Source organism: Ambystoma mexicanum, chromosome 6p (assembly GCF_040938575.1).
Source record: "Ambystoma mexicanum isolate Mex_15411 chromosome 6p, UKY_AmexF1_1, whole genome shotgun sequence".
In the NCBI taxonomy this organism is placed as follows: Eukaryota; Metazoa; Chordata; class Amphibia; order Caudata; family Ambystomatidae; genus Ambystoma; species Ambystoma mexicanum.
In genome coordinates this window covers 21,417,224-21,431,982 of record NC_090935.1, presented here as the reverse complement: position 1 = coordinate 21,431,982, position 14,759 = coordinate 21,417,224, and the positions used below count along the sequence as shown (strand labels likewise).

Sequence of the window (14,759 nt, the reverse complement as noted above, 5' to 3'; positions counted from 1 at the left end):
GTGCGATGAAGATAGAACTTGAGAGCCCTTTTTACGTCCAGTGTGTGTAACGTACGCTCCGCTCCCGAGCATGGTTCTGGAAAAAACGTAGGTAAGACAATAGAGGAGTGTTTATGGAACACTGACGGAGCTTTCGGTATGAACTGTGGGTTAGTGGCTAGGACCACCTTGTTCTTGAAAAAACGCAAGTACGGTGGGTCTACCATTAGAGCTTGGATTTCTGAAATACGTCGGGCTGAAGTGATGGCGACCAGGAAGGCCAACTTCCACGACAAAAACTTTAGAGACGATGATGACATTGGTTCAAAAGGAGGTTTCATAAGAGACGCTAACACCAGATTGAGGCTCCACGCCGGAGGAAATTTCTTCTCTGGAGGAAAACTCCGAAATAGGCCCTTAAGGAAGTGCTTAATCAGGCGGTCGATGAATAATGGTGTGGAATGTCATTGACGTGTAAACCTGGAAATGGCGGCCAGGTGTACTTTTATCGACGATACCGATAGGCCCTTTTGAGCTAAGAACAGCAAGTATGGAAGGAGCTGTTCCGGCTTGATCGACTGCGGAACCAAACCTGGTTGATCCGAGCACCACTGACAGAACCTCCTCCATTTGTACGAGTATGAGGTGTTTGTGGAAGGTGCTCTTGCCGCTTGCAGAATACGCCGACATTCCTCCGGAATCGTTAGCTGACCAAATTCAGCAAAGTCAGGAGCCAGGCCGTCAATTTGAGGCTGTCCGGGTCGTGATGCCAAACAACCCCCTCCTGTCGAGACAGAAGGTTGGGGGTCCTCTTTAACCTCATCGGTTCCGCCGCCGCTAGGTGCAGTAGGTCTGAAAACCACACTTGTCTGGCCCAGTACGGGGCCACCAGAATCACCCGACATGGGTACTTGAGGATCCATTGCAACGTCCTCCGGATAAGGGGAAATGGAGGGAATGCGTACAGGAATTTGTTCGTCCATGGAAAGGAGAACGCATCCCCCAGAGAGCCCTGCTGAGGCCATCTGCTTGCATACTGCAGGCATTTCCTGTTGTCCCTCGTCGCGAACAGATCGATGGAGGGATGTCCCCACTTCTTGAATACGTGTTGTATTTGCTGGTCGTTCAGCACCCATTCGTGAACATCGTTCAGTTCTCTGCTGAGGGCATCGGCCTCCACATTTCTCACGCCTGGCAGGTGGAACGCCAAGATTTGCATGTTGTGTTGCAGTGCCCAATGCCAGATTTTTTGTGCCTCCGTCGACAGGGACCTGGACCGTGTCCCTCCTTGCTTCCTCAAGTAAAACATTGTAGTTGTGTTGTCCGTCATGACACGCACCACCGAGTTCCTCAACTGAGGAAGGAATGATTTTAGAGCCCATCGCACTGCTCTCAGTTCCAGCAGGTTGATATGCAGGGTGGACTCTTGTAACGACCACCGGCCTTGTACCTGCAACGTATCCAGATGAGCTCCCCATCCGCTCAACGATGCATCCGTCACCACCGTCTTCTGGAACTCCGGTTCCACCAGAGGCATTCCTTTCGTTAGATGAGAAGACGCTTTCCACCAGCAGAGTGCTTGTACTAGTTGCTCGTCGACGACCAGTCTGTCGGACCAGCGACCTTGACTCTGCGCCCAACGGTCCGCTAGAAATTCCTGGCAAGGCCTCATAAACAGACGGCAGTTGTTTATCAACGGAATGCAGGATGACATAGTCCCTAGTAGGGACATGTATTTGCGCACCGATACCCTGGTACCGCATTGCCATTCCGACGCCTTGCTTTGTAATTTCTGTACTCTCTCGCTGGATGGTCTTACAAGGTTTGTTTGCGTATGAAACTCCGCTCCTAGAAAAACCAAAGTCCTCGAAGGCTCTAAGGATGATTTGCTGAAGTTTATCGAGAAGCCCAGTTTCTGTAAGAGGGACAACGTGGCCCCCAGACTGTTTCGTGTTTGTTCCGTGGACGAACCTCTGACCAGCCAGTCGTCTAGATAGGGATAGACGTGGTGACCTTCCTTTCTTAAATGGGCCGCTATAGGGGCCAGACACTTGGTGAACGTCCTGGGGGAGGACTTGAGACCGAACGGGAGGACCTTGAACTGGAAATGCTTTCGTCCGACGACGAACCTTAAATATCTCCTGTGTCGTGGACGTATTGGGATGTGAAAATAGGCGTCTTGAAGGTCCAGCGACGACAGATAATCCTTGGGTTGCACCGACCTGATAACCTCCTGGAGCTTTAGCATTTTGAATTTTAAGCTCTTTAGCCATTTGTTGAGTACCCTCAGGTCGAGAATGGGCCTCCATTTTCCATTTGGCTTCTTGACAACAAAGAACCGGGAATAAACTCTGTTTCCTTCCTGTGCCACAGGAACCTTTTCTACCGCTCCATTTTTTAGCATAAGCTCCACCTCGTCGTAGGACCCGAAGGTGGGGCTGGGCCGAAAACACCGGCGGAAGACGTGGAGGCTTGTCTTTGAATTGTAGCGCATGACCCATGCGAATCGTGTCCAGAACCCATCGATCTGTGGTGATGCATTTCCATTGGTCGATATGATGAGAGACTCGGCCCCCCAGGACGTTCCGAAGGCCGTCATTGGTTGCCGGTTTGCTTGCCCTTCGTCGAAGAGGAACCCGAGCCACGTCTTCTGGAGGCTTGATAATCTCTACCTCTTCGTGCCGACTGGGATGCACGTCTGAAACCTTGTGAAGAGTATGAGGACCTGTTAAATCCACAGTCCCTAGAGGCTCCAAAGCGGGAGTTTCCAGAAGCACCCCTGAATGGGCGAAAGGAGCGAAAATTTCTACCTGTCTGGAGGGCTCCCAGAGACCTAGCAGTATCCGTGTCTTCCTTCATCCCCTTCAAGGCTTCATCTACCTTTTCTCCGAACAGATGTTCTCCTTCACATGGCATGTCAAGGACTTTGTATTGGACTTCGGGACGGAAAGTAGTACATTTGAGCCACGCTTGTCGACGAAGTACTATGCCATGATTGATCTGTTTGAAACCAGACTCTGCTAGGTCAACTGCAATATTAATTGCGTGGTTCGAAGCCTCTTCGCCATCTCGTACAAGTAACATGGCTGCTTTTCGGTGTTCTTCTGGCAGATGTTCTAGGACAGGGGCTAGTTTGTGCCACATTTCTCTATCGTATCTTGATACGATAGCCAAAGAATTGGCTGCCCTTACCGTCGTCGCGCCAACTGAGAGCACCTTTTTTCCAAAGGCGTCCTGCCTCCTGGCCTCGCTTTCTGGTGGGGTCGAACATTTTTGCTGTACTCTGGCCTTCCTAGCCGCCGACACCACGGAGTCTGACAGAGGTTGTGCCGTTAGACATTTTGGAGTGGACTCTGGAGCTTTAAACTTTTTCTCAATACGCCCCTTGATAGCCGGCTCCGAGAACGGATGGCGCATCGTCTTGAGGCCTTCTTGCCACACGTGGTCCAGAATTGGGATGGCAAAAACCGATTTCCTCCTTTGACCCATATGATCAAAGAGAAAACAGTCTTTCTTTTGTTCCTCAGGAATCAAGCCGAACTCGGAACACGCCTTTCCCATCATGGCGTGGAAGGCTCCCACATCATCCGGAGGAGACGGTTGTGCCTGGCTCCTCGTAGACTCTACCTCCACATCCGAATTCCATGTTGGGTCTCTCGACGGTGACAGGGAAATTTCTGACCCTGAGTCACCCTGGATAGAATCAGACTCTGATAGCTCACCCTCCTCCTGCGCTCGAGGACGATCCTTCGCCACCTGTGAGGCCGATGGGCTTTTGGTCGTCGAGCGGGCTGTTTGAGCTTGTTCGTCGACGGAAGGTACAGGAAATAGCGACGATGAGGTCCCAGGTTGAGGGATCTGCGTATCCAGACGCTGTAGGAGCTTCTGCAGCGTATTAAGCACATCCAGAGACAAGACCGTCTGGGGGGTCAGCAACGTCGAGGATAGAGGGACCATACCCCCACTCGCCGTCGTCGTCGAAGTGGAAGGCTGTAAGCCCAAATCCGACGGCTGTAAAACCATGCCACATTCCCCTTCCGCCGACAGCGCCGACAAGGCCGTGTCCGGCTGCAGTAAGACTTCAGGGGGGACCGGGTCGTAGACCTCTGGTTGCCAAGCCATAGACTGAGTCGCCGTCGACGAAGGAATCCCCACCGCTGCAGCCTGAACAGTAATAGGCATCGTCAACGACACCGGTGTCGACGAGCAAGTAGCCAGCGCCGAGACTTTAGACTTGGAAGCCGATTTCGATGCCGATTTCCCGGCTGAAGAATCCCGACTCACGGAAGACCTACGACGGTCCCCTGAGGAGGATTTTGACGTCGCTTGCCTCACCGTCTTAGATAATGAGGAGGAGGAGGACTTTTTGTGTGATGAGGAAGACCCAGCATGCTTCCCCGTATGCTTGTCATCAGGGAGGTTGTCGACCGGCCGTACCTTCTTCGAGGGAGGTTCCGACTTGCTCCTGGAGGCCGTTGAGCCAACTTCTGATGCCGGATAGGCACCCGCTCCATCGTTAAGCCAGTCGACCAACCTTCTTTTTCTGTCTTTAAGGGTTTTTTGGGAGAAACCCTGGCATATCTCACATGTATCCGCCGTGTGGTGCGGGTGGAGACAGTAGATACAATCCATGTGGGCATCACCTTCATAGACTTTTTTGAGTCCACATGTCGCACAAGGGCGAAATAACGCTTTTCCGGACATATTTTTCCAGAATATAATGTCACCGAAGCGAAAGAAAAAACAACCTAATTTCTACTAGTAGTAACCACGAGGATCCCACTACTTTGAAAGACGGTTGAAATCTGAGGGAGCGCGGGGGAGGGTCCTGTATTTATATCATGGCGTCCGGACGCCGCGGGCACGCATGATACAAAACGAGGCGGATAGGACGCATAAGCGTCGAAAAAGTTTTCCTACGGGAAAGGGTCTATATAATGTACCGGGGATTCCCAGCCTGACGACGGGGAATATTCTAAGCATGTGAATCCATGAAAGATCCAATGCTGGAGAATGGAGACAGTTCTGAGATGTAGCCTGTGCAGCAGTGTGGAGTACAGGGGAATGGAGGCAGTTCTGAGATGGAGCCTGTGCAGCATTGTGTAGTACAGGTGAATGGAGGCAGTTCTGAGCTCAAGCCTGTGCAGCAGTGTGGAGTACAGGGGAATGGAGGTAGTTCTGAGATGTAGCCTGTGCAGCAGTGTGGAGTACAGGGGAATGGAGGCAGTTCTGAGATGGAGCCTGTGCAGCATTGTGTAGTACAGGGGAATGGAGGCAGTTCTGAGCTTTAGCCTGTGCAGCAGGGTGGAGTACAGGGGAATGGGAATGGAGGCAGTTCTATGAGGGAGCCTGTGCAGCAGCGTGGAGTACAGGGGAATGGAGGAAGTTCTGAGGTGGAGCCTGTGCTGCAGTGTGGAGTGCAGGGGAATGGAGGCAGTTCTGAGATGGAGCCTGTGCAGCAGTGTGGAGTACAGGGGAATGGAGGCAGTTCTGAGATGGAGCCTGTGCAGCGGTGGGGAGTACAGAGGAATGGAGGCCGTTCTGAGATCTAGCCCGTACAGCAGTGTGGAGTACAGGGGAATGGAGGCAGATCTGAGATGGAGCCTGTGCAGCAGTGTGGAGTACAGGGAAATGAGGCAGTTCTGAGATGGAGCCTGTGCAGCAGTGTGGAGTACAGGGAAATGGAGGCAGTTCTGAGATGGATCATGTGCAGCAGTGTGGGGTACAGGGGAATGGAGGCAGTTCTGAGCACGGCCAGTATCCTGGACCAGGATGCCTCATGGTTAAAGAGCACTTACAGTGGCTGGGGCATGAACACCGTAGACTGCAGCATGTGCTCTTAATGGGACATCTCCAGCACTCAGATATCTGCCATGCCAGATGAACATTGGCAGTGCTAGGTGAGATTGGGAAGTCCTTTTCCAAGGCCTACTCCCACCACATGTGATCTAGTTCTGCCTATGGTCACCATGTCTACCAGATGCCCACACTAGGACAGTGCCCCTACCACAGGGATCCGAAGCACGGGCAGAGGAGACGGACTGGAATCTGTGGCAGAAGCTTTAACCTAACTTGGGCTGGGGTTCTGGCCATCAGAATCAGGGGAGTCAGCAACAGTCTGATCTGGCAAACTGGCTCTCCACCCTGCAGTAAAGAGCGGCGAGAGTAGCTGCTCCTGGCAGAGAGAGTAAAAGGGACTGTAAAGTGCGGCTCAGAGGACGGAACCAGCATGCTTATCCTCTTCCACAAATCTTCCCAGTAGCTGCCAACACTGTGATGGACTGCAAATCCGGGCCTTTCTACTTCACTCAGACCAGGGAGAAGATCCCAAACACTAGACTCCTGATCCCTAGTGTGGGATCTTCAGAGAACACCCACCAGACCTGGCCTTTCTACTTCACTCAGGCCAGGGAGAAGATCCCAAATACTACACTCCTGATCCCTAGTGTGGGATCTTCAGAGAACACCCACCAGACCTGGCCTTTCTACTTCACTCAGGCCAGGGAGAAGATCCCAAACACTAGACTCCTGATCCCTGGTGTGGGATCTTCTGAGAACATCCACCAGACCTGGCCTTTCTACTTCACTCAGGCCAGGGAGCAGATCCCAAACACTAGACTCCTGATCCCTAGTGTGGGATCTTCAGAGAACACCCACCAGACCTGGCCTTTCTACTTCACTCAGGCCAGGGAGAAGATCCCAAACACTAGACTCCTGATCCCTGGTGTGGGATCTTCCGAGAACACCCACCAGACCTGGCCTTTCTACTTCACTCAGGCCAGGGAGCAGATCCCAAACACTAGACTCCTGATCCCTGGTGTGGGATCTTCAGAGAACATCCACCAGACTTGGCCTTTCCACTTCACTCAGGCCAGGGAGAAGATCCCAAACACCAGACTCTTGATCCCTGATGTGTCATCTTCAGAGAACATCCACCAGACTTGGTCTGCTCTGAACACTTGCTTGGGCTGTGCTGTCTGAGCCTTACACAGGGCACCGATTCTTCTGCTCTCATTTTCCATCACTACCCTCAAGGGCAAGACCATCACCTGCCTTTTTATATAGCCATACGAATCCCTGGAGGTGGGGTAGGGCTATGCAAGTGTCCTTATGCTTTTGGGATTCATCAACTTCCTTCAAGCGCCTAGACAAAGCGCACAAGCATCAGCTGCACTTCTCTGGCGTAAGCCCATACCCTACCGTGACCCAGCGCCAGAGCAGTAGAGTGGCCCACAACACCACCTAAATAACCACAGAGGCAATAGAAGCCTGGCATGGAAGAGATGGTGGGCTTTCTACCCAGGCACTGCTCAATGCAGGAGACACATGAAAGAGCAGGAAGAACAAGGAGACACTGGGACATGCTTTTGTGCAAAAGGACTGTGATTACTTTACACCAACAGAAAAATAAATCTACTGTGTGTAAGGATGCAAAGCACAAGTGACAGTGGCGGCATGCTTGTGGGCAAAGACTTTTATAATAAAAGGAAAGAAAAGGAAAAACCTATCTTGCCCTAATTGCCCTAATGCTAGGAGGGGTTGCCTTATCTCAGAAAAAACACCAAGGACTCTTTAAGGATGTCTTGGAAAGTAAAATACCCACCGTCCTGTGTCCAAACCTATTTCCATACTTTACACTAAACTAAGGAAAAACTGGGCATCTTCTTGATACAGAAGGAGGCTTCTCTGGTGGGTGGTTCCAAGGGGGAAGTCTCTTCCCCTTGTTCTTGTCTTCAATCCCCAAAGGTAGTGTTAAGTCTGGTTCACTCTCCTGCCAGAATTAACTGTAGACCTTTTTATCATAAAACATTTTCCTCATGTCAGGGGGGAAAGTCTCTTCATCTTGCTTCTTCCTCCAACTCAAAACTGTAGCGCCAAGTTTGCCGCACTATCCTACCAGACTTGACCATAGAACACAGAATTGCAGAAAATGTCTCTTCCTTTGGCAATGGGTCCTTGACCCCTTGTTTCAGTTTCTTGCACTTCTCTTTCAGATGTGTCCCACATCCCTCTGGGCTGTCCCGGGATCTTCTCGACTTGTTTCCAACTCCTTTCTCTTCTTTGCGGTTCCCAGACCCCTTTATATTCTCTCTACCCCCTCGACTTGCTCTGGGCCTCAGCCCCTTGACTGTGTTTATTTGCTCTTGAATGGGTTCCTGACCCACGTGCTTTGCTTTTGTGGGTCCCGTGCTACTTCACTTAATGTCCAATTGAACAAACCTGCCAGGAACTGTTCCACATAGGATATATTATTACGTTTGTTTCAGCTTTCACAGTTCGTTCGTTAACTCTTTCTGCCTCTCAGGATATTGGCTCCTGCCAAGCATAGCCTTAATTCTCTCCCTTTTTGATATTCTCACGGTCCCATACCATCTTATGTTGGCTTTCCCTTCTATTTCATTTGGGTCCTCAACCTGTTTATTTGGGCTTTGCCTCGTTGGCTCGCTTTGGTTCAAGACCACTTTGCATTGGCCTTCCAGGACACTTTCTTTACTCTCCTGCCAAGTGTCCATTGCTGCGGCATATGTCTGTGTCCGTGTCTGTATCCTTATATTTCTCTTAGGGTCCTTGACCCATATATTATCAGCTTCAGGTTTGTATCAGGTCACCGAACTCCATTGGGCTCCACTTGTTCGGTCGCCAGCCCCTCATGGACCCAGGCAGCAGCCCTACCTGGTATCTCGGATCCTGCTGCATGGCGTCCTGCTCTGTCTACCCCGACGTTCTGGGTGACCTTCAGATCCTCCTCTCTCAACTCCCGTTGTCGTCCGCATCACTGCTTCGACTTCAGCGAGCCAGACTGCGCAGCTTCCCTCTAGGAGGCGTCCAAAGTCTTTTGCTTACTTGGTTTCTCTTCGTCTTCTTGTGGTTTGCCAATTCTTGGCAGCATCCTTACAGACGGTAGCTCTGTCCCACAGTCGTCCCGGTCTACAGCTTGTACCCGTGTCTCTTCGTCTGTGGCACTCAAACTTCGCTCTCGGTTCATGCAGGTAGGGCTCGAGCAATGGCCTAGTCTGTCTTCTTATGTGTACTTTGGGTAGCCAATAGGTAGTCTCCAGAAACTCCACTGTGTATTCAGGCTAATGATCACCATAGAGTTCAGTAGTACTCTTCTTTCTTTGTCTCCGTATTCTCTTGCAACTTGTTTTCATCAACTCTACGTAGTTCTAGGTGTGGAGGACCACAGGGTAATAAGTGGGGTGAAACGAAGGAGGGGACAGAAATTGAGGGGAATGCGGCGGTCTCCAGAGGGGATTGTCACTGGTCCCATGGAGGGTTTCCCTCCCAATGAGATCCACCCGCTGAGTACCATCCCCAGGTGAACTATTGGTTAGTGGCCTGACCTCGCTGGCCTCATGGGAAGGGGCTTCCCGCATGGAAGCAGTGACAATACCTTGGGATTCGTCACATACGCCATTATTTAAAAAGCCTGGTCCCATCATCACCATGAACAGCATGTGCAAATAAATACCATCCCTAAACTAAGGAGCATCATAATCTTATAATCCTTTCAAAATGTACTTATGTGGGCTTCTGGAAAGCACTACATATCTACAAGATGGAGCAGGGTGTTTATTTCTGTGCTAATTCCCTTCAGCCTTAGAGACCCTCAGCTCTTTTACTGGACTTCAGGACTTTTACATTTTTACCCTGGAGTGAGTGAGACCTTTTTCTCACTCTTTCATGTATTTTTGATCTGATTTGGACTCTGTGTTTCCTTTGTTTTTGGAGTCTGATAAACTCCATAGGCATCTACATTTTGTATGGTACACACAGCACCTTCAGTGCAGTGTCACAGAGGAGTCCCAAAGATTTTTCATAAGGTTTAAACACCTTTTCTTGTGTGAACTACTGTTCGCAAGATTAGTAAAGTGAAAATGACTTTACTTACCTTTTCTCTTCGTAGGTCCAGCACATCCAATCTTAAGGAGAGTGATGGAGGGTTACTTAGTAGCCCCTTTTCATAGCTACTCATAACATTTTTTATGTTACCCTCACTACTTTAAATGGTCGTCTTTTTTGCCATTTTCTGGTTGTGAAGTCTTTCTTGGGTTTTACTCTGCGCGCCAAACCAGGTTTGAGTCCTTTGTTTGTCTTGCCTTTGGCGGGCTTCAGTACTGAAAGCATGCCTCTGGCCACACTGTGTCCGGAAGGGCAGGAAGTGAGGGAGGTTTTTGAAACTCCCCTGTCCTTTGTCTTTAGGAATGTCTAAATGCACCCAGCCATTGGCTGGCTGGTTGGCCCTGCGTGACAGCCAGGCTGTGCATGAATGGGAGAAACTTTCTTAAAAGGCGAGGGCTTTGAGACTGAAGACAGAATCAACCACTGGGAAGAACAACCCGACGAAGAAACCGTGAATGAAGCTTGTTGCATCCTTTTGGACCTTTGACTTGCCCGGTGGAACCCTACTGTTGTGCTGAAACTCATTTTTCTAATCGACAAGAACGTTCTGGAAGGGACGACTTCTTCCCTTGGGTTAGTGGGCCCAAATAACCCCGAGACGAACCCCACTGGACCACCTTCCCCGACTGGCTGTACTTCTTTGCTGCTGCAGGAACCGAGTGGCAGCAGTCGAGAAATCCGTAGTTGAGGGCAACGTCTGCTAGCCGGCCAGAAGCTCCAGGAGTCTCCCCAGGACCCTCCAGAAGCAGGATGACTGGAGCTCGAATCCCCTCACCAGAGTGCAGAACTCCAGAAGTGGAGGAAGCCCAACCAGTGTCCAAGATGCGCAGTGGTGCTGTTTACCGAGTGCTGAAACTGCGAAGTGCTGCTGATCTGAAAAGAGCCTGTAGCTGCCTCCGACCTCTGAATTGCTTCCGCAGGAGTCCTCCAGACGTCCTCCCTCTTGTCCCCACGACTGAGGCCCAGGAACCCAGGATCTGCATCTCTGCAACCAAACAGAAGCCAGCTGGAGCACTCTTCTTCTAACCAAAGGTACTGTTCCGACTTGGGGTACTTACCTCAGTCTCTTCAGCTTTACTCTTCTCAGATGAGACTTGCAGTAGCTACTTTGCTAGAGTTGATTTCAGCTCTACCCTTCACAAGTTTAAGAAGCTTGTGACCCTACAGTGATTTCTCGTCAACAAACTCTCCAACTATGTGCAAGATTGTTATCCAAGAAGTGCCTCAGCTCCATAGACTGTGCTCCAATTGACTTTGGCTGTCCCGACTCCCTGTAGACTATTCTAGTCCACTTGACTTTGATATTTACTGTCCCTCAGAGAGGATAACTTGGGTTTTAATGTATTATTGCTTGGAATGGTTTTTGTCTAGACTTCTTTGGAAGATTTAAGTGCTCACATGCTCAGAGAACCTGTTTAACCTTTTTCCTTCCCTTAACCTTTCCTTTCTGCAACCCCCAGAATCTACAAAGTGTACTAGTGATATATAAATGCATTACTGTCCTAGTTAGTGAAGTCACCTCGTGGTGTAGGAAGTGTGTAAAAAGCATCTCTAAAGAGTATCTACTAGCCTTGTGTCGATTCTGGAAAATAATTTTAAAGTATATTTGATTGTTACATACATTGCCCTTTTTAAATGTTTATTGAAAAACTACAAACCTTGAGTATAAGTGTTACTTGGCTACGTGTATTTGTGAATTTCATTGCTACAGCTCACATTTACCCCTCGAGATAAGCCTGGCTGCTCAGTCACACTAACAACTCGTGTATTACAGGCCTATACCAAACGGTGGTTTACCTAATACCAAGAGGTCAAGTGTTGTGTAGTCTCCCGCTGGGTTACTACTTCAATTCTTGCCTAACACAGGGCATGAAGAACAATAAGAGGAAAAATGGGTCGGGTTTGGGTGTAAGCAAATAGCATGACATAGGGTTCTTATGAAAAACAAGTTTGTGACTTTACAGTTTTGAATACCTGGGCATAACCTGTATCAAAGAGGAGTTCTTGGTCCAGCAGCGGGGGAGAGAGGAGAATTACTGACACGAGGGGTCATCATGTACGCAAGGTCTTACCGGAGAGCAGTATTCTTAAAGCCTTCATGAATTTTAAGTGGTTTGGCTCCAGTTTAGGTTCTAAGGGCATCTTGAGCCAGGCTTGCAGGCCTTGAGATGGTTGGTGTGTACGACCTGCTGGATGGTTGTGGCGGACAATCGGGTTCTCCAAGGAAAGTGCTGTTTAAGCCTGCTTGGTAGGTACTCAGGGCCCATGTGAAAACACGTGGAGAGTGAGGCACAATGTTTTATATGCGATGTGCTCCTGGACTAGGAGTCACTTTAGGGTTTGTAGGGCCTTGGATGTGCGTGATCATACCATGTCTAAACGGGATTGGGCGGGCCGCTCTAGTCAGGATTACCCAAGTGCCTCGATATTTTTTGTAGACCGACCAATGAAATAATTGAACATCTCAAGAGCGATACATAATCAAGAGGAAGAAAACACACAGAGTTAGCAGATCTAGCAGGTCAAACATCCGAATAGCCACTAGTACAACAGCAACACCACAAATAGTGTGACGAGGGCTACGAGCGATTGCCTGTTGCAGTGTGAATACAATATTTACCTTTCTCAAGAGGTTCCACCGAGTGCAGCAGCTCCCAGCTTTCTTTAGCCATTTTAAAACTTTCCAGCAATTCCGCAGAGTTGGGAAATTCTGCTTTATTTATTATAACATGTCTACTTCGTCCTTTACCAGAAGCTTCTTCATCATCCGAGCTCTGTCAAAAGAGAAGCATTCAAGACTCCTTCATTCCACAAGGCCATCGCTTTCCTTCTCAGAATAAAACGTGAAACAGACTAGATGTATGTCTAGCTTTGACTACTGGATGTTGCCCTGTGAAATACCTTGAGCTCTCAATCATTAAATAAGAAGGCGATGAGAGGCGCTCAGTAGTTCTGATAAAAGACAGCTCATAAAACGTGATGTGAAGGACACACTCCATCCACTGCTGATGCATGGGGTGGGTTAGTTTCCCATGTCTTCCTTAGACTCTAGATAGCTTTGCACACCACGCTGCAGTTCTACAAGCCACATCCCACTTTCCCATACCAAAGTCCATTGTGCAATTGGCTTTCCCAGCCTTATGCTCTGAGCAGCAATGTACTGTGATGGTCCGGAATGCACAGTTGCAATCACAGGCCCCCTAGCACTGTGCCTGATGACACTACAGGGGGTAAAACATTGGTCGGCTGCGGAACCACTTCCGCTTCAATGCCGGGAGTGGGAGCAACTAGCACAAGGGTTGAAACAGTGGTCGAAACAGTTTGGGATGGAGACCATTCAAGAAGGGGCAGTTCACTGGTGAAGAGCGGGTGGCTTTAGGAGACTCTTCCTGTGAAGGGAAGAGTCCCTGCATATCAGGGAAGTAAACGGAGGTTCCCATGTGTGGGTCTGGGTGTCCAATCCACATGCAGTGCACATGGGAAGGCAGCACACTGGAGAATGCTGGAACAGAGAGGTTGTGTATTTAAGTCCATTAGACAGAAGGAGCCTTGCTGACTGGGCAAGAGACTCTCTTGTAGAGCTTCAGTGACAGGTTCGAGACCCAGTAGCCCTAGTTGGAAGAAAGACAAAGCAGGATTCAGGCCAATAAAGGCCTATGGCAAGACGCGGTAGACGGAGACTAGCAGAAACCTTCAACAACGGAGCCGGCAAACCCCTGATGGGAAGTCTCTCGAATAACCCACCACCCTCGGGCCCAAATGGTGATGGTCCCTAAAGGTACTGCTCTGGAACAGCAAAGCCACCCAGTGAGTACAAGACGTTTTCTGCCAAGTACTTGCCCACCAAACCGACAGGCAGCCCAACAGAGGAATAATCATCTTTCAAAAGAACTAACAAAATTCAAACAGAACTCGGGTAGGTTCAGGGACCCCCTCAATAAAACGATACACTGAATGGCCCGGCCTAAAACAGCCCCCCAATCACACATCAGGGCATCTAAGAAAGGTTTTGGCAGAAGGCCAATCAGGATTCCTCCAAAAACCGCCCAACTTTCTGTCCAGCCATACTGGATGTATAAAGGACTGGTGTGGACTAGGGACTGGTCTAAACCACCCAAAACCACTATGGAGCATGCATGGCTGGGCTCAGAATGTGTCCATGTGAGTACAATGGCCATTTTAGGCCTGCCTAGTGATCATTCCACAAACATAGTGATGGCCCAAAAGCAAAATGGCAAAGGAATTAAAAAAGTACATTAGCTCCTCAATGTACCCACGGTGAAGTCAAAACTACACTACAGCTGCTACCAACCTACTCTCTAAAACTACTGTTGGGTGATAGGAAAACCGTAGGGCAAACAATGGGGTGCTGAAAAGCTGCACTAGAAGATATTTGGGCGACCATAGGACCACATGCTAAAATAGGTTTGCAGTGGCAGAGGTGTTTGAACAGAATCACTCTGACCGCAAAAGGGTCAGAGATAAATAAAAAGAAGGGAAGAAATTAACCATTTAGCGAGGGGTCAACAGAACCCCCCCAAACACAGAATTCTTCCCTAGCAAATACCATCTTCAAAACCCTCCTAAACGGAACAAATGCCTTGGTGCTGAGTCATGACTAAGATCCTAAAAGTAATCAAATCCCTGAATGTTACCATTAAGAGGGCTATAACATAAAAGGGAGTTGGCATGCCCTTTGGGAGAAAAGGTTAGAGGCAGCTGGGCACCTGAAATACTGAAAGATACATTGCTGCAAAAAAGAGTATACTCTACATATATACACATGTGTATACACAGTTACTAAGTTAGTGGAGTACCTTGCAGTAACTGGGGTTTTCTTATATCAAATCAAACCCTGAGTTCTAACCATATTAATG

General features: G+C 49.3%; 1 protein-coding gene across 3 annotated transcripts in view; it reads right to left on the bottom strand.

The window, feature by feature from the left end:
- INTS10 (integrator complex subunit 10) overlaps window positions 1–14,759 on the bottom strand; it is a 372,357-nt gene that overhangs the window by 195,973 nt on the left and 161,625 nt on the right. For all 3 annotated transcript variants that reach the window (XM_069626653.1, XM_069626654.1, XM_069626655.1), the window contains one exon: window positions 12,503–12,656. In XM_069626653.1, coding sequence (XP_069482754.1) covers window positions 12,503–12,656 — 154 coding nt within the window. The remainder of the gene's footprint in view (window positions 1–12,502; window positions 12,657–14,759) is intronic.